This window comes from Mchenga conophoros, linkage group LG17 (genome assembly GCF_057382185.1).
Source record: "Mchenga conophoros isolate Kocher_MC1m ecotype Shallow Benthic linkage group LG17, M_conophoros_male_GT1.1, whole genome shotgun sequence".
Classification (NCBI taxonomy): domain Eukaryota; kingdom Metazoa; phylum Chordata; class Actinopteri; order Cichliformes; family Cichlidae; genus Mchenga; species Mchenga conophoros.
This window is the reverse complement of record NC_140542.1, coordinates 27,503,040-27,525,295: the sequence shown is the minus strand read 5'-3', so window position 1 is coordinate 27,525,295 and position 22,256 is coordinate 27,503,040. Positions and strand designations below refer to the sequence as shown.

The following is a 22,256-nucleotide window of genomic DNA, read 5'->3' as shown; positions in this document are numbered from 1 at the left end:
CCGTTGAGCAGACAACTTGTTCTACCTCCTGAGCCACTTCCTGCAGCTTCGAAGACTTTTAACAGAGATGCTGTCTGTAACTGCAAAGCCATCGTGGTGGCTGAGAAACAAACCAAACAATCTAGAGCGCTTTCAAAAATAACCCCAAGGCAACAATCAGGAGGCGTATTGCCGAGGGTGGCTTTCCTCCAGTCTGTTGGTTTGTTTTCAGATGGTTTTGGGGGATGGCAGCGGCGGTAAAGTTGACTCGGTACAGGAATACGCGTGTTTGTAAACTTGAATTGCAAACATATATGAGCAAATTATTAACTGCATCTCCATGTAGTGTTAACATTTTATAATAAAGCCAAAAAAGATCGGCTTTGAAAGGTGTCGTAGTGTTGTTGGAGGAAACTGGATTAACTCTGCGGTGCACTGACAGAGCCATGGTTCTGTTATCTTCTCTTAACACACTGCTACAGCAACAGTACTGAAACTAACTGTAATTTTAATATGGTTCTCTATCCTCTTCTTTACACACACACACACACACACACACACACACACACACACACACACACAGCCAGAGCAAGACCATATAATCCTGTTTTGGGGTTATAGGATTAAGGCAAACACAGACACACTTTCGATCTCGCGGCATCACAACACATCATGCTCAGTGAAGAGCTCATCCAGAGCATCACCAGTATCAAATTCATCAACCACACATGAAGACGCTGAATGAATCGTCTGCCTTCAAAATGAATTTTTCCCAAGGAAGGGGTGGGAAGAGAAACTTTAAGTGATGCTACCGGGGCGTCCAATGTTTGATTTGGCTCCGAAGTCAGTGGTCCAAACCGATGTAAAACATGCTCTTTGTAGTGTGGGTCTATTGAACTTTTGAATAATTTCTTGGCGCACTACATACTCTGTGGAATGGCAGTCGTTCTTTAATGACCCTTTATAAAAATCATATGCTTTGTGTGATAGATGAAGATGTTTCTGGGCGAGTGTGAGGTTGGGCCAGAAGTGAAAGCACTCGAAATATAAAAGTTCAGTGCAAGCATTTAGTTCTGGAAGTACTGAACCTACGTGGTTTTAAGTGTGTTTAAGCATTTAGCTCATTTTTAAGCATTTGTTATAAAGGGTAGGCAGTGTCTTAAAATGCTCCAGCAGGCCACTCTGAGTCCAGCGTTTGATTTGATGATTCGCATGAAAATGACTTGTGAAGTTTTAACTACACATTCAATCCCTGAGAGATCTTACCGGTAATATAAGTACAACAGTAGACATCAGTTTTTCCACATGAAATTAAATGAAAGAATCTGTCAGCACTCTTCAGGCTTAAACTGGAAGGAATAAATCTGTAAACTGCAGATTTATGCTGTAAAAAAACAAATAACACATTTCTGTAGATGTTGAAAACCCAGAAACTTTTCTCCCATTTAATTCTTTATTACCTAATTACATTGGTGTATGAGTATGGAGGGACCCATGGGGATCTTTATAAAGGAAAAATGCAGTTAAAAGTCCAAAATTTGTCCCTTGTTATCATTTTCCAAAGCTATCCAGTGAGGCAGACTGGAGTCTTTGCCAGACCGATTCTGGCCCCCGGGACTTATGTTTCACAGCCTTGATCTAAATGAAGTACAGCCTCTAATGTTACAATCAAACTAGGGAAAACCATAGTTGGAGACTGCAGGACGACCACAATTATTGTGAACTTCCAGCCCTATTGCCTTAGTTGCTTCAAAGAACAATCTTCAAAGTAAATTTGACATGTGATAAATTGGCAAGAAGACCAATTTGCTCCAATTGAATGGAGTCAAGTTGTTCAACTGTAACAAATCAGTAAAAAACGCAAATCTGTTGCCATCTATATACACAGAAATTCACATAAAATTCTAAGTCCTGCCAGACCCTCATAAATTTAAAACAGAAATTCAGAAATTCATTCCCACATAGTGATATGGTTTCTGCAGAACGGAAATGTAACTGCAAAATGCTATAGGCAGTCTAAAACCTTACTTTTATATAGGAATATAAACAGAAAATAACCAGTTGAATCAAGTCCCCTATTGCGATGCTTTCCTGCTGAGTTGCACTTGTCGGTGAAGACTGACTCAGGGTGATTACAATATGCTGGAAATCTGTCTCCATTTATAAATTAGATGGAAATTATTTGCAGACTGCTGCTAGTCTATCTGAGGGTGACTGCAGTCAATCTGAGTCATACTGCGATGGTGTGGAGACAGGTTGCCTTCTGCCAGTTGACCCAAGCAATCACCATGTGATTGAAATTGGTTGCCCAGAATTTGAGTGTGTTGCACGTTCAACACACTCAATATAATATATAATATACTATATAACTATAAATCAACGTAGTCTTTGGGCAACCACCAGTTTTTTCCAAATCGGAAAGAGGTTGCGGTCCTATTTTCACTGTAGTATGACTGAGCCATGAAAGAGCAAGTAAATGGGGAAAATTTATGTAATTCAGTATTTAGGCCACACAACCTGCAGCATGTGCCACTGAAAGGCTGACAACACTTGTCGTAGCTGGCAAGCTAGGACATACAAGGTCACTAATGATGAGAATCTTTGGCAACTCTAAGAATTTATTAAACACAAAAAAAGAAAGGAAGGAATTCACGAGATAATTATTGACTGAGTCGAATTCTCAAGAGCCAGACCCTTTAATTAGCATAATTTAACAAAATTTAAAAAAGACCAAAAAAAATCCCTCATCCTTCAGCTCGGTCCAATTACTGTTAGCTGGTTTATACGTCCAACCACTCAACTCTACTGTTTATTGATCAAAGCGCTTTATTTATATTAATTTACCATCTCAAATATACCACAAAGAAGGAGGCGGTGCATCTCCATCCAGAGGCTGAATTGGTACAGACAGACACGTAAAAACTGAAGCACTTATGAAATGGATTGGCTCTGCAAGATTGGCTGTCCTTTTAATACCAGTGCTACTAAAAGTGATATGGAGCCATGGGGTAGTAAATGAAGAAACACACACAGCAAAGAGGACACACAAGGATGCGGAGTCAGTTGAGTAAAAGCAACAGAATTAAAATGGAAGCACTTACAGATGGCGCCTTCTCCTTGAATAAATGAAAAATTATGTGAAAACAAAGGATAAGAGAAGGAAAAGCGTGGAGGACCTGTGACTGAGCTTTGTGAGGAAGATGGAAGAGTCGAGAGGGAGGAAGAGGAGGGTGAAGAGGAGGCCGGTGAGGGGTGTAAATGTGGCCCAGTGACCAGCGGCTGGAGGGGGGCATGATGACCTACAGGGAGGCAGAGGTCATACACAAGTCAAAGTCGGCCTGCTCCAAAAGCAACAAAGCAGCAAGGCAAAAACCACAGCCAGGACAGAGCAGCTACATGGCAACAGAAAAAAGGCAACAGCGGTCTAAAACCAAGAGCAAAAAAACCATGGCAACAACATGGCAGCAAATTCATTGCCCTGGAAACAGCGGGGGACAGCAGCATTACCACAACACAGCAAAACTCAAACTGGAGAAGGCAATGTTACGCCACACTTATATAGCAACTCCTGCATGGCAACAACACTCCCACTAGTATGAATATGCCACAGCAACTGTACAAAAAAAGCTCTCTAACACTCAGGCTCAGTTTATTCAAATGGATTTAGACAATTTTCCCCAGGTTCATGACGGGTTTCCAGTTGTTTTAAAGGTTGTTAAAGGGTAAGGGTTTCCTAGTCTCTCAGTTTGTCAGTTAGATTTGTCTGGTTAAGTAACAAAAAATATAGCAACAGCGAAAACACTTAAAAGCCCGATTTTGCTAACCAATTAGTGAAACCACGACTGCTATGTCCATCTTTAATATACAGTATATGGGGCGGAGGCATTTTTCTACACTCATAGTCTCCATCTTCCATAAGGACTTCTAAACAGCTGTTATAATCTGATACGGCCCAGGCCTATTGTAGACCATCTAAAATGAAATCTGTTGCTTTACAAGTGTCACATTACAGATTACAGTAACATACCAGTCTTCGTTAGTTCAAAGTTCACCTTTGTAAGTTAAGTGGAAGTTGGGGGGGGATTTGCAAGCTGATATGCTCACAGGGGAAATATGACAATGGGAGGTTGTGGAGAAACTGTTACTGGTGCACAGAGAAACAAAGCTACTGTATTTTAAAGGACATGGGTTTAGAGGTGCTGGAGGATGGAGATCATTGCTGGCGGGTGGCAGGAATATTAAATGAATCCTGCAGTATCTTTGCCCTGCTGCACACCACAAGCCATTAACTACATCACACACACATACATATACATGAAGCAGGCAGGAAAAAAGACAATTAATGGTTAATGTAATGGTTGCCGACTAAGCAGATTGTGTGTACACATGCCATCATCCATCATCTCTGTAGGCACTCTCCTTTCCCATCTTTCCTCACCATCTCACATCTCACACTAACTTTAGAAAGCGAGAGCAGTCCTATGAAACTGCTGTTCCACTCAATCACCTTTTTTTTTTCATGACTCACAGTATGTAAATTTGGTCCAAGCACACCGTTACAGCAGCAACTATAACTCTGTACCAGGCCTTTTGGACTCCCATGTGTGCTGCTGAGCCTGAGCTGGTGTTTGTCAGTGGAGGAGGGTAGTGAGTGCAGAGTGGGTTAGGGTGACTATTTTAATTGTCTGTTGTGGGGTTTATGGAAGGGCTGCAGGTTTATTGATAGACTTTGTGACGCCGTATTTGATGGAGGCATGACACATGCTTTTATGATACCATTTGGGAAAGAAGCTGTTAAACAGCGAGGGCTGGGTATTGATTACCATAATTTATATGTATCAATAACTGCTGCAGACTCTTAGTTCACCACCTGCCTAAAACAGGCCATTTTACTTCCTCTCCTTTTTAAAGCCACAATCCCTTTAAAATTTCTTCTCTTTGCCGTTTGCAAACGGGAGGTTTGACCAGTGGGTGGGTGCATGAGATAATATCCTCGCTTTGGTGTCATATAAGAGTACAAGAGTACATCCAAGAACAGAAAAACACTCTGAAATTGAGCCATTGGTGCATCTGCAGCCTGAGCTTTTGGAACACTATAACTGTAATATTTGAAACCTTGGACACTTTTAATATGACCATCCGTCATTGTAGCTTTTGCCTGGGCTCAGACGTTGGACTCATCCCGATTATCGAGTTGACACAAGACATGAAACAGTTTTCGTTTGCAGAACGATCTGTTCAATAAGCACTATTGAAGGGCTATCTTTTAGCCCATCGATGCTACAAGCTGGAGTAAAGCCATTGTCAAGCTACTATACAGCCACCAACGAGGATATCTATTACACTTCAGGGAATGTCAGGCTAAAGGAGGAAACGGAACAAGTTCACAGTTCTGAATGATATCTGCGAGCAGAAATAAGGGCAAAAATGGAGCACTTTGCTCTGCTTAACCATCATCGTTCTCTAAATCCATTACGGTTACATTCAAGTGCTTTCCTGCAGGTTTGAGAGAAGACTAGGTTTTTTCCTCTTTTGCTCTGTATGCACTGATGCAGCTTAAGTGAAGCTCCTCAGCTTATCATTTAAACCATCAAAGCATTTGTATATCAGCATTTGTATTTATTTCTTATAATACCCAGCCCTACCTTAAGCAGATTACTGCACATGAGCGAAAAGCTCTTCCCTATAATGCAGTCCTCCACATGAGAATTCTTTATCTTCTTTTACACAGAACCCCCCCCCCACACACACACACACACACAGGGAGGGAGAGCGGGCAAGCCTCCCTGGAGCTTTATGCAAACACGCATCATCAATCAGCCAAGTGTGTAAGAGACTGCAGGGACAGTAAGACTGAGTGAACGCTTAACAGATCAAATATCCACCTACACCTCTGCCGCTTAGTCCGCTGGGCCAAGGCGCACGCAAGCAAAGAACATGAGCAGATAGAGCTAGAAAACCAATCTCAGATGTTTAGAAATAATGTAAATGAGTGAGGATGATACTGGTAGGGTATTATGGACAGAGTCCAGTGAAAATAGGAGTGCTTTATTGGAATAAAATTCAAAAAATTTGAAGCTTTTTCACTTTAGACCAAAGCAATCCAATCCAGACCATCTGGAACATGTGGCCTCACTATTGTGGAACTTGACAGGGATGGATTTTTTCTTTGAACAGTAGTGCAGCTGTGCAGCTGTGCAGCTGCGTTACTTACAGACTTGCGGATGTTGATGCGTGGCTTAGGGACAGGTTTGCTGGGTTTGCTGTCGAAGCTTTCGGGCAGTGTGGATGATCCGTGGCCACTCTTCCTAGCCTGTAGGGCTAGCTGGTAGGCCACCTCGAAGGCCTGTCCAAGCGTCAGGATGATCTCGTAGGCCAGGTTCTGATATAAAGGCAAAATCAAATAGGTTAATGTGATCTTGGACAGTGAGTCTGATGTTCACCTGTGAGCACAGCAGAGTGTCAATACTGACCACATCAAAAGCAGTGAAGACATGGCAGTAGTGGTGACTGGACTTGAGGTCTTTGGTGATGTAGGCAAATGTGGACAGATCCTCTGGATCCTGAGCTGCACACGAGATGTTACGAATCTCATGCTCCGCTATGATGTTCTACAGAGAGAGAGCGAAAGACGGAGAGGAGGAAACAAAAAGAGAAAACACAGAAGCAGAACGATAAAGAAGCGCACAGAGAGATCGTAGATTATCTCCATTGAGCCACTTCACAGAAAAACAAATCTGATTTATTATTCATCTCAAACTCATAATCACTGTAGCACACTTTTCAGTTTGAGACGTTTCTGGAGTCACTAAGTTGGAATTTGTCCTCTGGTAATGTCACTGGAGAACGCTCAGACTTTGTGTTGCGTTAATTAAAGCACATCTCAGCGCTGTGAATTAAAAAAACATCAAAGCCCAAAGAGAAGTTTTAGCGGGGGCCAACATCAGTAAACATTACATTTAAGTTAGAAGTTGCTTTGAGCTATTATAAGAAAATATGCTGAAAATGCATTAAACTTTGATCTAGAAGAAGTGGATTTTTTTTAAGGGCATGAAAATGAAAACATTAAAACAACATATTGTAGAGATAAAAAAAAAAAAAAAACGGTGCAATGCAGATGATTCCACCTGAGAGAAATCAAAAAGAAGTTGCATAACATTCAACCAGTGAAATGCCAGGTTAGTCATACAGGACAGAGCTGTCTCTCTGCACTGATTATATATAAATAGGCATATTGATTACTTGGTTTAAGCTAAGAGAGGAATCCTCTCCTTGTAGTTGTTGTTTTGGGTGAACCCACACAGCAGGTAACCACAGAGGACTAATAATGACTTACTATATTTGATCTTCCTAATGGATTTTGTACTTAATACTGTTTCTTTCCATCTGTCGTTCGCGGTTTAGTACATTAGTGAAAAGCCACGAGGACGGCTGCACAGATAGTTTTATTATTACATTTTAAAAGATGTTTTGAGGATGCTTTTTATACATTAAGCGCTATAATGGTGTCAACAGGAAGACGCATAATCATTTTTCCAAAGTCTGTGTAATTTCCCTCCACAAATAATTGCACATTTAATTATCTTTATATTGTGTTGGAGACAATCGCAGATATACGTAGCAGCGGACGTCTTCACGCAGCCCATTTTAGTTTCCAGGGCGTGGAGGAAACCCTACACTAGCCTAACGCAAAATGAGTTGTGGCGTGCCGTTGTAGAGGGAGCTGCTGCACATTTCATCTCCTTCTGTGTTCTATAACAACGCAGGACCGAGAGAAGGCACAAGCATGTCTGTGTGACTAATTGGAGAATTGAATTGCCAAATACAGATTTACTTGGGATTTTTTTTTTTTTAATTAATTAATTTTCTGGTAAGAATCACCAGCTGGTCTCCTTCTCATCACTGTTGGGTAACTTTAATATCTAAAACTGTCTCTGTATATTTAAGTGTGGATGACCTACTTGAGCATACTCTGTTTTAGTGCAATTCAAACAAGAATCCGAATATGTACCCGATTCTTTTCTTATATATGTGCACATGAAACTCAAATATTTCCATTCTGTTCTAGACTTTCAGCTCATCCCTTTTCATCCTGATTATTGCTTGTTTGTGCTCTGTGTACATACCGTTGTAAATCAGCGAGGCTGCAGCAGCACAGAGCAGACACGAGCACTGCAATGCTGTGCGGGCTTTACACTCGGTGTGTCATTTACACCGGGCCTCACAGGAAGCGAGCCGTGCGCATTGCTGTACCTTATTTGTGGCGTCGATGAACTTCACTCCTTTGTAGGACACGGACAGCACGATGGTCGGCACTTTCTTCATCTGTTCTGTCGACTTCTTGTGCAAAAATGAGAAGGTAGAGACAAAAAAAGAGGAAAAAAAACAGCAGTGACTTTGGAGGCAGCTCGTGAAAGTAAACTTGACAATTTAACTTGGCGTATTTAATGAGGATTTCTGTTCTGCTTTGATTGCCAAACTTTAGTCGCACCATTCTCAAAGGTTATGAAAAATAAAATAAGAAACTACCTTTCTACACTCAAGTCACTGCAGCGATTCAATTCAATAAGTCTATTAACTTTTAGGTCATATCGGGCTCTGACAGTATATCTCTCCTCACTCCTTGTAATTACATACCTATACTGAACTCATTATGCCGAGAGGTGCTGTGAAGAATTGTGTGATTTACAGCGATGTCAGCGTTACCCTCCCAGCTGTCATTCTACCTGACAAAAGGTTTAATATATTCAAAGCTTCCTTCTCTGAACAACTTTGTGTTCTTCATCGCTTGTCATCTCCTCCTCCTCAGCATCCATATTCCTATCACAGCCCGTCCTTTCTTTCTCCTCCCTTGTCGAACACGCGAGCTGCTATCCCATATCTGTTTGTCTTTGTTCTGTTCTTTGCTCCCTTCCTGCAGCATGTTGCTGCTACAGTTCGACCCTGTCACTATCAGGTAGTGTTGAAAAACTGACAAAGGCAGTTCGCTGGCAGTAAATCCGAGCCGAGAAGTGAAGTTGGATCTTAAACATCCAAAACTACCTCAACCGTGGAGGGAAGGATGAAAGAATGGTACGTTAGCGATGTTACAAAAGCTGGGGTTAATATGACGTGCATCTCTTTGCACCTAATTACAACCACAGTGTGCAGGAAAAGGTTGGTAAAACTGAGGAAAATGAGAAGCAGAAGAAAAATTTCCCTCTGATGATGGTGGCATACTGTAAATATAGAAAGTAAGAAAAGAGAGAAGAGGAACCGAGAGCTTTGCATACGAATATTAAATTTCTTCTTTACACCGCAGCAGCCGGGGGCCGGAGGAGTGAGAGAGTCAGCGTTAAGAGTAAAATATGGAAAGAATGAGCAGGATGAAAAGACATGGATAGTAGGGCACATTCCTCTTTCTCTTTGTCAGTAAGAAACAAAGGAAAGGAGGAATGAAAAAAAGAGGGAGCAGCAGAATGACACAAGGCGTGAGGAAGAGATAAGGTGATTAGAGGTAAAAGGGGGATTGTGAGGTATCAAGCAACCCAGGCAAGGATATTAAAAATAAATCCCTCAACACACTTAATCCACCGCTATGATATTTTAAGTTTAAGTTCAAGTGAGAGCGTGAGGGCATTCAGACTGTGTCCCAGATTTAAAGGTTTAGTAAGCCTGCTCTCATGCTAGCTGCTATAGTATAAGCTAGTAAGCATAGCTTGGTAATAATTTTACTTAAATTTGACTTAGTTAGTTTGGGGCCTTAGTCTATGGGGCCCGGTAGGGCACAGCCCAAAAAAGGGACATGGGCCCATGTTATTGTAGGCCCACCACCCACAGGAGGTGCAGTAGGGGTCAGGGGTTAGGTGCAATGTGCGTCGGGCGGCAGCCAGGAGCAGAGGCCCTGGCAGGCCGATCCCTAGCTATCAAGGCTAAATTTGGTCGAGTGAGTTTTAATAAATCAAAATTATCCAGATGTTGACTTGAGGTTCCAGTACCAGAAATAAAGTTAGATTGAGCTTTACCCTCATCTTGGCGCAGGCATCTTGTGTGGACTCCGTCCCCCTCAGCTCCTTCACCAACATTGAGCCCAAGTACTGTTGGAAACACACAAACAACACGATGCTAGGTAAATACGTGAACTTTTGCATCAACTTTGTGACTGCTTTTAAATTTCCAATAACTCAAACGGAAATGATAGAGACGAAGTCTAGCAGCAGGAAGAGTCATCTGCTGTCAAATTTCTTCGCCGTTCTGATGGTGACTGATGAATTAGTCAGAGCCATCCTCTCAAAGAATGAACAGACCATCCTGCTGCCATCAGTGCTGCTCAGTAGGACATTGCTGTTTCTACCATTACTGCTCCTGTCTAGGTCGGGACTGGTGACAGCTGTTTTACTGCCTCAGCTGCTTGCAGCGGTGACCCTGCTCTATGGCTTGATTATGATAAAATGGCTTGAGCCAACCTGCCAAATGATCAGCAAGCAGTGCCGTAGCTGAACGCTACACTGATCTCTGCTGAAGAGGATACCACAACCTCCAACAGCAGCCCTCTCTAATCACATCGTAAGTTAAGACACCTGCTTCATCAATGTATTTGTAGACTGTATATCAAAGACAGAGCATCTGGGTCTGAAAATCGAAACTGATACATAGTTCCTTAAACCTGCATTCTTAATGATAGCTAGCCTGGGGCAACTGGTGTCTCTCCTGATCCATGACCTCAGTAAAGGCTTTCCCAATCAGCTTAGTCATAATCAAATAATCAAAGTTTTATTTAATTAACATCATGTAGATTTCTTTTAAACTTTTCTTGTGAGAAGTGTGCAATGTCTCTACATAGCTCAGTCAAGTCCACCCCTCAGCTGTTGTATCTAGTTTTAAAATGCCAAGATATGGCTTCCCAAGAGGACAGTAATAAAACCAGTGTCTGATGTCCCAGTGGCTAGTCAAGCTTGCATATACAGTTTATCTGCAGATCCTTTTTTTTTTTTTTTTTTGCTGATAAAAAGCTAGTTCTACCCTTTTCCAGTAGCAGAGCACTTCATTTTCAGTTTTGCAAATGAGATTAGATCTGGAACCTATTGCAGTTTGGGGGAACATTATAAAAATTATATTTTCCACTAAAGATAAGTTGACTTAGTTTTAGTTCTTAGAACAAAAATCCCATCCCATTCATGCATTCTCAGGATAAGCAAAATTAGGGTCACGAGGGGCTCAAGCGAATTGGCAGAAATCGGTATCGACCAAAGAAATTGGAATCTGTGCATCTCTACCTCTAACCATTGCTATGTGTGTCTAGTTTAGCAGCTGGCCAGGTCTTGACTGTCAACCAGCTCAGCCTGGATGTAAACAGCATAAACAATACAGAAGGCACTGAGTGGATGGCTTCCTACATGGCTCATATGGGGTTTCATTAAAGGCACACAGCAGTGATTACATCAACCTTGAGTGGCTCCCTGAGGTACATTAACATTGCTGTCTGGTAGATCCTTCTGTCTGGATGCAGTTAGTAATTTTGCACACGTAGTATCAGATTTAATAAAGAAGCTACTAATGGTGACGGTGTTTTACAGGGACAATGTTTATGTTGGCATTAGAGCACTTAATGGGCGTGACATTCACTGCCTCACAATGACTGACCAGCTTCTTGACGGGGATTTATTCCCCAAAGTGGGACCTTAAGCAGGCTTTTAGTGAATTAGGAGAGAAATATTTACAGCTTCATTTATCTCATCTATTTAACTCTACAATAAATGACTCGAAAGTCAAGGACCACACGCGATTTGTCTTGAATCTGATGGACAATATATTTGCTTAAAGTCACGAAACATCATTCTGGGCCAATTGCTTTGCATGATGAGTTGCTTTTTCGCAGCACAGACACTGACTCAGTCATATTTTCATAGTCTAGTCCTTGGCAGATCAGAAAGAGGTCGTCTGGGCATGTTAATACTTCGTCTTGACTCAAGCTAACAACGTTAAATCGCTGTTATGGCTGGCTTGCTGGCAGTTATCTGAGAAATTGCATTATAGTTGCACACAAGATCAGCTGCTGTCTCCTATACCATGTCGCTGGCAGTAATTTTTGGTTTTTATTAGTTTCAAATAAAATTCAAGGCATCATAACAAGGCTAAGACTCTACAGCCATGCTACTAGCTTTGTAAGTCTGTATCTGGGTAACTGTAACATCCGCATGCAACGATGAACAGAAGGACATTTTTAATGTTTAGCATATGTTAATATATTGTTATTCTGCATAGGTTGATAGTTTTCATTACATGCTAAGTGGACAGTGGACCTCTAAGCCTGCTGGGATTGTCACCAACAAATGTAAACTTCATGTTGGTGTTGGAGGAAAAGGTCGAGAAAACTCTGAATGACAGTACTGTCCAACAATCTTGAGCCACCCCCCTATTTCTTTATATTTTGCTTCCAAGGAGCCAGATTCTTCTTGCAATTTCTTTTAAAGTGGTCTTGAGGAACAGAGTTCTCCAGCTTTTCTAATCGTCTATCAAAGCTTTTCTTTGCGCATTTGTTGGATTTCACAGTCCAGCGCTAACCCCTGACCATTTTCAGAGGAATGTTTCATTAGAGGGGCCCACATCCTCATTTTAGAGGTTTGACAGTGTTTTTTAGTGGATAAAGTCGAATGGCTTAAACATGAACTGAGCTGCGGTTTGGGGAAGGCCTCGGAGGGGACCGGCAGCGACTTTTGGGCCTGGCAGATCCCCATGTACTAATGGGAAGTGAAGAAGTGAAGGGATTGAAAATGAGAACAAACTGCTTGTAGAACTGAGGATGTCATATATAGATAAGAACTGGAAGTGTTCAGAGGCATAGTCCCACTCCTCTAATTCATATAATTAATCTCCAATTAATCCACTTAATACTGACCTTTGAATGATTCAAGCACAAAATACGCACCCAATGCAAGGAATGAGTCAGTGCTGTCTACACATAACAGACAACTTAGCATTTAAAATGGATTATTTCCTGTCTTTATCTTTCGTTGATAGAAGCCTGTCACAAACAAATTATTTGTTCTTCTTTTTTTAACTGAATCTGTGTAAATGTCAAGGATTTTTCAAACACTGTTTGAAAGAAAAGAAAAAGTATTTTGCACCAACAAGGTGATTTTCAAAGAGCTACAAGCAGAAAACTTGTATCTCAACACAGTGCCATCGTGCTCTTAAGAATTTGAGAAAACTAATCAAGTAGAGGACAAAAGAAGAAGTGTCACGCCTAAAAACTCAGATGAATAGTACCTGAAAGTCAAGTTCTTAAGAAATGAGAAACGAGGAGTAAGGGCTGAGGTATCCCAAATGACACAAGAACTGAACTGAAAATCACTGGCAACAGGTCTTATGGAGGGATGTGTCACGATCGAGCCAAACCAGTGAGTGTTTACAGCCAAACATTCCAAGAGAAGCTTTGAATGTCCTTCAACAAGCCTGGAGAACTTTTCCTGGAGACTATTATAGACATACAAGAAAGCTGTGAAGCATAAAGGTGGTCACACCAAATATTGACTTTGAAGGTTGTTAGAAGTGTACAGACTTTATTTGCCTTATATACTGAGTTCCCATTTGTGTTTCCAAATGTTTCAGTAAATCACTGCTTCCCATTTTCCTACTAAATACAAAGCAACATGAGCAGGTTTAGCTCACCAGCTTGACCCATATGAAAGAGCGACATCACAAAATATTCGTGTCTGAGCCCTGAGTATTACTCAAAGATATTTTGTATTTTCCTATCTTCAACGTTTTTTTTTTCATTAATAAGAAAGAGTAGGCAGTCTGTGCTGAGATAATATTGGCTGTTAATGATGTTGCATGTTTGGTAATAATGTCAAAATGTCTGCAGGGTTTTGCGGGAAGTGGATCTCTAATAACTTCAGATAATAATTTCAAAATCTAGTTGTAAAGCTGACATAATAAAGTTGCAATGTTATGCGAGGAGCCGCTGAAAGTAGAGAGAATTTTGTTTGTTTGCAGTCTGAGCTGAAAATGAGAACACCGTTGATGCATCGCATCTATTGTTCTGCCCTGGTTGCTTTCTTCTTCTTCTTTTTTTAGCAATTCCTCTTTTTTTATTAAAACAAATACAATGCGGTCCCCTTCAGTGTCTTATCCATCTAATTTATTCTTATTCACTCTCCAGCTTCCGTCACCTTGCCAGTATTCACACTGAGCGCTCTTGCCTGGCGCTCTGTTGAGGCTCTCCCTCATTTATCTCACTCTCTGAGCTTTCTGGAGCCTGTTGTCCTGGGACAGATAGCATTAGAGATCTTGTCATAAATGGCTCCATGAAAGCACCGCCACCACTTTTCCCCGGTGGCCCACCCGTCGTCGATTCCTCCCATTTTCCCAAACACATTGCTTGTGTAGTTATACAACTGTTGGAAGCCTAATGGTCCAAGCTTCTGCTATCAATCTTCTAAGGTGTAAAAAATAAGAAGGGTGGGTTTCTAACAGAGGGATGACACACTCTTGGGAAACTTCTTGCACCTCTTTGTCACAGCCTCTATCTCATTTTTTTCCCTGCTTTTTTTTTCCAAATTAGACATCAATTTAATTTCCCAGCTTCTTTTTTTCCCCTCTGTTACATAATAACCAAGCTCATAACTACTCTGTCTTCATCTCACTGCCATCAAACCATCCAGTCTAAGAGATCCATTTATATTGCCTGTCAGTGTTTCTGAAAGCAAATGGCAAATTGGTTTCTGGTTACCAAGTAAGTAATCGCTTCAGCCTGGAAGCTCAGTATGTAACCCGTGAGAGGTGCGAGGCTGTATCTGTGGTAACGTGGATATGTAACATCCTTTATGTAACTGGCAAAGGTCTAAATTTACCAAAGTACTGAGAATAACCGAGTGCAGTATTGACTGAGAGGTGAAGCTGAGGGTCACTGATCTTTAATAATGTTATATGCAGTAGGAATTGACAGCATTCAAATAGAACCGAAACATTTAGTCAGTTAAGCCACGAATCAATCAGCAAAGATTATGACTAGTTTTTCAAATGGTAGGAAAATATATAGTTATTTATAGTGCTTGGATTCAGGGATTTTACTGCTACATTATAAACCAAATGATCAATAAAAAGGGAAAATTTAAGAATGCTCAACAACAGTGTATGACTCACATAGGCTTCGTAGTCGCAGGACTGAAAGATGAGCTTCTCGGGGTGATGCTGCCAGTACTGCACCGGAGTGGATGAGGTGGCCTCGTTTGGCGGACGCAACGTGATTGGCTCACACCACTCGCCTGCCTGAAAACACAAGCAATTGCATGTCGGGATTACACAGGAGTAAAAGATGAGGGCATGACATTGCGGTCTGTGCTGCATATCCCGTGTTGACCTGATAAAAGTGTGTAAGTTTGTAATACAACAGCTTTCATGACTGCATGTGGACACGCCATCAAGGGGACATGCTTTGGACAGCATCCAAAAGGAAATTAAACTTGGATGAATTATGCTCGGCTCCTGCATGTTCGCATGCTTCAGCTGAGCCGCTCGCTGCTTTTTCACCCAGTAAAGTATCCAGCTTTTAAAAAAAAAACAAAAAACAGAAAGAAAATGCCCAAATCTTGCCTTCATCCTTCTCGAATGTCTCAGGATTTTTTTGCTTGTTTTTTGTTTTTTAGTCCTCCTTTTATAAATGAAACCAGATGATTTTTGCCTGAGGAGGTATTCACACATCCTCTGCCAAACACTGCATTTTTATGTGTCTGTTCACATCTGACTGTTTTTGTTTGGCGGAAGGCTGATGGACCGCAGAGGTGAGATCTTCTATTCCAATGCAAAAACTGTTGAATAAACAGCTCAGGGACGAACCTTTGGAGAGCGTCCGCGAGAGTCAATTCTATGCTATACGCCACCGGTTTAACCAGATTAAACAGTTTTTCCCTTCTGAGAGAGACGATTCAAAATATTTAGTCGGTAAAAAGTTTGTAGTTTTACCACTTTAATGGCCAAATGTGTCTAGAAAGAAGTGAGCTGCAGTAATTGTTCTCTGGGGAGGAAACAAGGAGAGTGAAAACAGACGGTGAGGGAAGAGCTGGCGTGAGAAACGTTTGCGGCAACCAATCATGGAAACATTGTGACAGCCAGAGAACAAGGGTAATGACACAGAATAAGGATGTTTCCTCCTTCCTCTAACAGTTGTCCTTCTATTCTTGCAGAGATGATTCAACAGAGATTTGCTTTTGGAAAAGGGGGGGGGATACACTGTGACGCAAACACACAAAAAAGAGATTTATCAGGGCAAGCATACCGTGTGCTAGTCTGCACTGATGGGCTCTCTGATTCACACGGAGACACCAAAAGACCCCAATCATACTGAACCAAAACACAGCTGCTGCTGCCTCCGATGTAAGCCGGGATGTGTCTGAATCACTGTGCTGCTACTGATTGAAAGCCATAATGTTCTAATTTAGCATTTCACATGAGATTACAAGTGGCTAAATGGACGAGATGCTTACTTCTTAAGTCTATATATGTGTATATATATATATATATATATGTGTGTGTTTGGTATTTTTAGTGACGTGTCTATGCAGCAAACACTGCTTAGATGGTCTGCTGTAGATTATTAATGATGACTTATGTTAGAATAACTAAGCAGACAATATTTTTATCTCCCATCTCATATTTTAAAGATTGTCATTTGATTACTAATATTTCATCTGTAATTAAGATATATTCTGCTGTCCTGATTACAAAATGCCTGCCATGAAGCTCATTTGTTTCTAATAAATAATAATAGATTACAGCTTACATGTAGACCTGAAATCAGATTTGCATTTATATTACTTTACATAAAGAAACGCATTTTGGTATGAAAATGAGCTTTTCTACTATTTCTTATTCTGTTTTCTTAACTCTCACTGTTCAACAGTGAGCAACACAATAAACCTTGAAAGGTTTTGATGAGACGTATTCGATTTGATTCAGTGTTATATTTCGGCTTTTAATGCAACTATCAGAATGCTTATGTATTCAAGCAGCCAGGTCTGCATCTATGATTATGACCATTCATAATACACTCCTGGAGTCCATCCCTCTCTCCCAGTTCCCATCTTCATTCATCCCTCCATCCTCTCCTCCCTTCCTCACCATGCTGACTTGAGCCATCTGTCGCTCCAGCTTGGATCGCGGCACGTCCTCAAAGTAGTTGTCATTGCTGCGCTGCCTGCGCCGGGCGTCCGCCTGCATCATGAGGTGCTGCACGTCCAGAGATCCACCTGGGACCCCTGCTGTGTACGCTGCCTGGCCTACCGACGGGCTGAGCTGGGGAGGAGTGTGATTTCCTCCGGGCTCCTGGTGCAAAACAGGTGTGGGCAGATTGAGAGGGGTTAAAGGAAGCAAGTCAGGTTTTGTATATCATATTATAATGTGCTATGTCACCGCTGCAAGTGTAAAAGTAGGGCAATGCAGTGCAATGTGTCACATTACATTTTTCAGCTACAGTGATGCTTTTCTGCTGACTACCCAAAACCACTTTGCAAACTTGAGGACGAACAGCAGTGTCCTGTTACCAGGAGGTCTCAGTAGATCCATCAGTGTCCTTAATCACAACAGTGAACCCTTGCCTGCTCACTGTAAGTCACTTTAAGCGAAAGCACCTGCTAAATCCTTAAAGTGGAAAATGATGTTCATTTAAGAGGTTTTCAAACTTGAGTAGAAACTCAAATCCCCAAAAGAATTAAAACTTCCATTGGCACAAGGGTCAGTTATTTCTCCTGAGAGGCTGTTCACTTTCAGCTGATATCGTACGAGAAGACTCTTGAAGAAGCTTGGTAATATTTTCTTGCCTATGCAAGCTCATGCATTGCATCTCAGTTGCTGTCTAAAGCTTTGCTGTGTTCCTTCACCCATTTTGTCCATCACACAAAACTATCTGCTCCTGTTTGTGCAGGATTACTGAGTAAACACAGCCCTCTGCTCACACACTGGAAGAAAAGGGGCTTGAATACATAATTTTTCCCTGCACTAAGCCATTCAGTATCATCACGCTTTGCTCTAATTACACATCTTTGTAACACCTTTAGGGAATTTTGTGAAATTAGGACTGATATTAAAAGTCTGAAAGTCTCGTTTCAGACTAGACTATTTGCTTGCTCTAGTTTGGAACTTTTTTCTGTTTTATATGTCTTGAAATGTGGACTTTAAAACGTTTAAAATTGTTACGACACATTCAAGCAATACCGCATACTATACACGCTGGATCTAGCTGAAGCTAACAGCGCTTGTGCCTGGTTAAGCATTTCGAACTTTATTAAAGGAGCCAAACAAATTCCTTTCCCCCTGGAAACTAACAAGGATTATTGTTGTAATATTTTTCAACCTATTTCATGACTCAGTGGTTTACAGGAAGACGTGTTTAGGAACAGCGGGCTGTTTCAGCACTGCCTCCAGATTTTCAGGCTTTCTCTGGGCTTGAAAAAACCGAGATATAGGAGTGTGGCTGTGATGGGAGAGGGAAAGCCAATTCATTGTGAGTAGCATCCAGGACAAATCAGCAGGGAGGAAACGGCAGTGGGACGGCCATTTTGCGCCTCTCCGAGAGATTTGGGTAATCATTTGGGTGGTAACTGCAGCAGTGGGGAGGCTGAATTTCCCTCAGAGAAATAGAGAGCCATCTGGGAAGGGAACTACTGTCTTATAGAGTCATGATAATTTGAATCCTAATTGGTTAAGATATTGCTCAATATTGTCATGGGTAAAACCCATACTGTCAGCTTGCAGAGACTCACTCACCCGTAAGGAGATGGCCCGTGGAGGTTTCTGTGGGGTGTCTTCGTGTAGCCGGTCCCCCAATGAGGCCAGAATCCGTTTTCTGTGGCCGATAAGGTTGATCTTCAGTACCTGATGAACACAAAGATATTCGTTTTCATGCATTGTGCACAAAGATCATTCATCGTAGGAGACCTGAAATAGTTATTTGACGCATGTCCAAAACATCTGTGTTGGGGACAGACATCAACAGCTCAGGGATTTCTACTATAGTTCTTCTCCACACCAAGTTTTGTAATGTACTAAAACACAATAAGTGCATCCCCCACAAACGACTCTGCTGGCAAAAAACGATGACTCTCACTTTCATTTGCATAATTTAAAACAAATTTTAGCAACAGCAAAAGAGTTAATAGACTTTTAGTCGGGATGATAACAAGATTATGTGAGTGTTTAAAAAAAAAAATGCAAAAAGGTAACAGATCATCATCATTAGCCTAAAATGGAGAATAATACTAGTTTTCAGAAAAGGGTTTCGGAGACAAAACCATTGGAGAGCACTAGCAGAGCACTCAGGGGTGCGCTAATGAGTGCATAATGATATAAAATGCCCCTGAGAACATGCATGTCATTGTTGTTATTACATTACCAACATGGCTTGGATGGCTCCATTCAAACTGGTGCCTTTACCTGAATAACAGCACAACTGTACCTTATATACAAAGAACATCAGGTATGTATGAGACTTACGCCTAAGAGAAACAGTGAGAGAGACAAGGGTATAAAAAAATACATTTGATCAATTAATTATTGCTCTTTTGTAACGTTGATCACATTGGTCTGATCAATCTGAGAATATGACCATAAGAGTAGCCACATCTGGATCACAGTTTCCATTTTCATCTACCCAGCTTTGTTTACAGAAGCAGGTTTATTTTAAAAGGCTAATAAAAACCCAAATCCTCATTAGATCGTAGCTGATGGTTATTCAAAGCATTTTGACAGCAGCGTATCTCTTGCAACCGAAAACTGCTCACTCTCAATCGGTCTGTTGCTCGGATGACAAATGGACAACAAACAAAAAAGCATAAAACAGAAATCTTCAAATTTTGGTTTTTTTTTAGAGATTACCGTACATTAATGGTAGATGAAAACAAAAAGCTGTTTTTGAAATTTTAACTTGTATGATTCTTCTTAAAATTATATATAAAAAAACAGAAAGACAACAGCAAAAGGTGAGTCTCGTACATCTTTATTAGCCCTTGATCCTGAAAGGACCTTGAAGCTATAGGCACACCTTTTGTTCTCATGTACATCATTTACAGATCCAACCTGTGCTCTTATGTAAATAACACTGTTTATATAACATCACAAAGAATTAGCTGTTTCTTTGTAATTCTAATGGAAGATAGGCTAGCTATAGCTTTGTATGTGAGTTATATCAGTCCTCTTGTCTGACAGCTAGCAAAAGAGTATTGAACAAAATGTTAACCTATTCTTTTAGAGAGCTTTGAAAAGAGGCTAGCTCATCGTTTCAGTGACTAGATTTGTCTCAAAGATTCGCTTTATGAATTCTAAAGATCTTTTAGTATTCTTTAAGCTAAGCTAACCATTGCCTACCTGCACCTCAACAGCAATTCATTAATCTTCCCTTCTGATCACAAAAGCAAATAACTGCAAGTCCCTAAACGCCTGTTCTAAACTAGTACTACTGCTTAACAAAGTGTTGTTAGTGACAGCTGAGAGTGTACTCTGAGATTTTGCTCTGACAGCAAGTAATTGCAAATTCCACAATGAGATTGTGGCAAGTTTGTAACTGTCTATTGGGTTTTTTCCTTTTTTCCCCCCAGGTTCTCATTACACAGTCACAGAGAACAAAGAAAAGAAAAAAAAACCATGCACTTGGACTCCAATGAAAGCGTTCATTCTTTCTCTGGTCACCAGGCGTCCACTGACTGTGCCAGTTACTGGGTTTTCTAAAGAGGCGGCCTGGAACATGGCAGCCTTCTGCAGGGATGTTCTCTTTGCACCTTCTGGTACCAAACTTCAGTACACAACAAACTTCTGCAGGTTTTATAGAGCTGCCTCTGGAGAACTTCGAGTAAACGTATTTATGAACATGAGAGAATTTGAATGTGTCCTCAGGGCAAAGGGTGGTAATTAGCCTCATGGCACGGTCTTGCTGTCAGTCTAATGGCCTGCCTCTGTTTGAGTCAGCACAACATAAAATCTCCCTCACCAATTACTGCTGCACATCTGCGGAAGAAGCATAAAAATACAAAGAAACAACCAAACAGGCGCTTAGGATGCATACGGTACGATTCTACCTACGTGAGCGCAAACCTAAACAATCAAAGAGAGCATAAATAAAAAAAAATCATATTCCTTGCATAGTAAATGGAGCAGATATGCAAACAACTCTTGTATAATTTATCAAGCAAGTTCAGAAGTGGTAAGTAGGTCTTATAACTTTTATTTCATTTCATAAAATAAAGAATACACCGTGGCCAGCAATGTGTTCATCTCCACTGGTCTTCACTGCATGCAAACATGTTTTAATTGTTCATTTTAGACCGATCAAAGGGCAATCAAGAGCACACAAGCTGATATTATGTAGTAATAATAATAATGGATTGCATTTATATAGCGCTTTTCAAGGCACCCAAAGCGCTTTACAATTCCACTATTCATTCACTCTCACGTTCACACACTGGTGGAGGCAAGCTGGGGCAGACTGACAGAAGCGAGGCTGCCATATCGCACCATCTGCCCCTCTGGCCAACACCAGTAGGCAGTAGGGTAAAGTGTCTTGCCCAACGACCAGGATAGAGAGCCGGGTGATCGAACCGGCGACCTTCCGGATACAGATACGCTTCCCAGTCCCCTGAGCCACTTAGTGAATTTAGTGCAGTAAAAATCAAGTGATGTTTGTCCTTCCTTTAAAGTGTCAGTAATATTAGAAGCAAAAATAATGTGGGACTCAAATGATAATAATGAACGCAAGTGCAAATATGATGTATTCTCAGCCTTTTAACTTTTGGCTTTTTTTCTTTTTTGACATTAGAGATGATGAAAGAGAAATTCTGGCCAGATACTAATGTTAAAAATACAGGGGGGAAAAAATCTAAATTTAAAGTCTGTTTTGCTTGTTTTCATTTATTTGTGCAAACAAAGAAATCATCAGTATTAAAGCCCTGCTGATGTTGAATTTTTAAGAGCATTGTTGGTGGCTTAAAAAGTATTATTCATTCATTTGTTGTTTCGACATATTGGCAGAGATTCTTTGTTCTCTCCCTCAGATACATGAAAATATGAAAAAAAATGTTCCTTCCAAAAAGGTGCTTTTCTAACAGGGAAGCTGCAGAGCGCCCTCTGGAGGACAAGCTATGCAACATCAGCACTTATAACACAGCTGAAGGGTGTTTCTTTCTTATATTCTTTGCGTTTATCGTCCTATTTATCAGCTAATTATTATAAAATAACTGACTGGATTTTTAGTCTTGCAGCTCTTCACACTGTTTCTGAATACTTAACCCAGAACTGAACACAGAAATATC

General features: G+C 40.9%; 1 protein-coding gene across 4 annotated transcripts in view; it reads right to left on the bottom strand.

Moving 5' to 3' along the window:
• anks1b (ankyrin repeat and sterile alpha motif domain containing 1B) overlaps positions 1-22,256 on the bottom strand; it is a 267,248-nt gene that overhangs the window by 3,252 nt on the left and 241,740 nt on the right. For 2 of the 4 annotated variants that reach the window (XM_085252151.1, XM_085252153.1), the window contains 7 exons: positions 18,724-18,831; positions 17,080-17,283; positions 15,106-15,231; positions 9,984-10,055; positions 8,233-8,319; positions 6,453-6,590; positions 6,194-6,361 (listed from right to left, as the gene is read on the bottom strand). In XM_085252151.1, the coding sequence (XP_085108277.1) occupies positions 6,194-6,361; positions 6,453-6,590; positions 8,233-8,319; positions 9,984-10,055; positions 15,106-15,231; positions 17,080-17,283; positions 18,724-18,831 (903 nt within the window). Of the gene's footprint in view, positions 1-3,155; positions 3,279-6,193; positions 6,362-6,452; positions 6,591-8,232; positions 8,320-9,983; positions 10,056-15,105; positions 15,232-17,079; positions 17,284-18,723; positions 18,832-22,256 lie in introns of all 4 variants that reach the window. The other 2 variants (XM_085252154.1, XM_085252152.1) reach the window with 2 other exon arrangements.